At 34.2% G+C, this 2,003-nt stretch overlaps 1 protein-coding gene across 1 annotated transcript in view; it reads left to right on the top strand.

Moving 5' to 3' along the window:
• Nucleotides 1-2,003, top strand: part of LOC106510986 (fermitin family homolog 1) — a gene marked incomplete at its 3' end in the record, with an annotated part of 17,820 nt that overhangs the window by 10,218 nt on the left and 5,599 nt on the right. The window contains 2 exon segments of the mRNA XM_013999722.1: nt 660-795; nt 918-1,058. Coding sequence (XP_013855176.1) covers nt 660-795; nt 918-1,058 — 277 coding nt within the window.

Here is a 2,003-nt window from a genome sequence, read left to right as displayed (position 1 = left end):
ATGTTTGTGGTTGTAATGTGACAAAATATGGAAAAGTTCAAGGGGTATGAATACTTTTGCAAACCACTGTATTTGAGTCGATTAAATTTTGTGTAGAATAATGGTTAAATCAAGAATTCATGGATTTTCATTCTAAATGAGTACTACATGTGCAATGAAAGATAGATACTAAGGTCACAGTTGTCAGCAAAACATAAATAAAATAAAATAAGCCATAAGAAGACAAAAAGAAAAAAAATGTACATAATGTGTTACAATGGAGTTTATTTAATTATTTTATTTATTTAACATTTATTTATCCAGGTAAACTGTTTGAGAACCACTTCTCATTTACAAACATAGTCTGGCATGCACTGAGTGCATTACTATTTGCAAACCTACATATTCAGCCATAGTAAAGTGATTGTAAATTTTAATTGCGATTAATCGTGATTAAAATTTCTAATCTATGCCCATGTAGCACTAAAATTAATCAGAGTTAACTCAATTAATTTCACAGCCCTAATTTAAAGAAAGTTAGAGCTTTTATTAAATGTAAAATAGTGAACATTTAGAGCACAATAGGGTTGAGATGCAAGAGTAAAGTGCAAACACTGGAGGAGAAGATACTGATTTTGTAGCTGAAGCTGGTCTAATTTCACTTTAATCTGGTTCCATAGGCTGATGCTGACCTGCGCTACACCCCCCAGCACAAACCGCTGCTGCTGCAGCTCCCCAACATGAAGACGATCAGGATCACGGTCTGCTTCTCCAGCGTGGTGTTCAAGACAGTGTCAGAAATCTGCAGAGTTCTCAGTGAGTTTATCTGATCCTGGAGGATCCCACCCACTTGTGTCAGTCAGGAGAAAATAGGACACGTTCTCGTTACATATTCTTCTTCCTGCTCTCCTTACTTTCTCCTCTTTGCTCCATCGCAGACATCAGAAGATCAGAGGAGCTGTCTTTGCTGAAACCCCCTGATGATCCCTCCAAAAAGAGGAAGAAGAAAGAGAAGAATTCGCCTCAGGATGACATCTGGGACATTTGGGATTCACTTAATGGGGGACCGGGAGGAACAGGTACTGCAAATTTTATCAACTTGGCTGAAAACAAAGTTCTGTTTTGTTTTGTTTTTCCTGAGGATAGGCCTACTCATTAAATAAACCAGGTTAGAGACCAGACAGCAAACTGTAGTGATGTAAGAGCGGAAAAGATTTTTTTTTATTAGAAAATAAAGCAGTAAAAGTTGTTTATGTATTTTAAACTTTTTCTTTTATGCCAACATTAAACGTAGGAAAAAAGTTTTAAATATAAGTATTTTTTTAAAGGGCTGGATTAACCAAAAAAATGCTCTAATTTTCAGGGTAAAATGATTTAACATTTTGGTAATCAGTGTTATTATCTGTAAAAATTACAAACTTACAGCTATTTTTGTATTTGCTGAAGTCAATTAGCATGTAGCAGCCAACTTGCATTGGATTGACTCTGAAAGTTAATTTGTTGTAGATGTGTAATGGCATAATTTCCACAACAGATGCACATCCAGTGATTATATTATTAGTTTTATTAAAATCTGTCCAGTGAATCAGGAAGTATTTTGCTAACAGACAGACAAACACATGCAGGCAGTTAAAGGACTGCATGTCKTTCATGGCAGCAGGTGATACAAGGGTTTTAATTTGTCCTTTGCCTCATATAAACATCAAAATGTTCATGAAATGGAATGAAACTGGTTGCACAGGTCCCTTTGACAGAATGTAAAAATAATTAAGTAATATTAAAAATAACTAAGAATAAATATGCAGTAAATAAAATAAAGATAACAGTTTTCTTTAAGACAACTTCTTTCTGATTTTACACAAGTGCATCTACAAAGACTTTCATGGTTAAATGGAAAAACGACTATTTAACTAGCACATCTTCAGTAAAATGTTTCCATAATTATGTTTATAAATCTGTCTACATGTTTCATCAATAAGAGCTGAAAAAAATTGCTCGCTTTCAGTCATACTGAGATCTCAGTA

The sequence above is a fragment of the Austrofundulus limnaeus genome, unplaced genomic scaffold (assembly GCF_001266775.1).
Source record: "Austrofundulus limnaeus strain Quisiro unplaced genomic scaffold, Austrofundulus_limnaeus-1.0 Scaffold2430, whole genome shotgun sequence".
Lineage (NCBI taxonomy): Eukaryota > Metazoa > Chordata > Actinopteri > Cyprinodontiformes > Rivulidae > Austrofundulus > Austrofundulus limnaeus.
The sequence above is the reverse complement of the archived record's forward strand: the minus strand, read 5'-3'. Positions and strand labels throughout refer to the sequence as shown.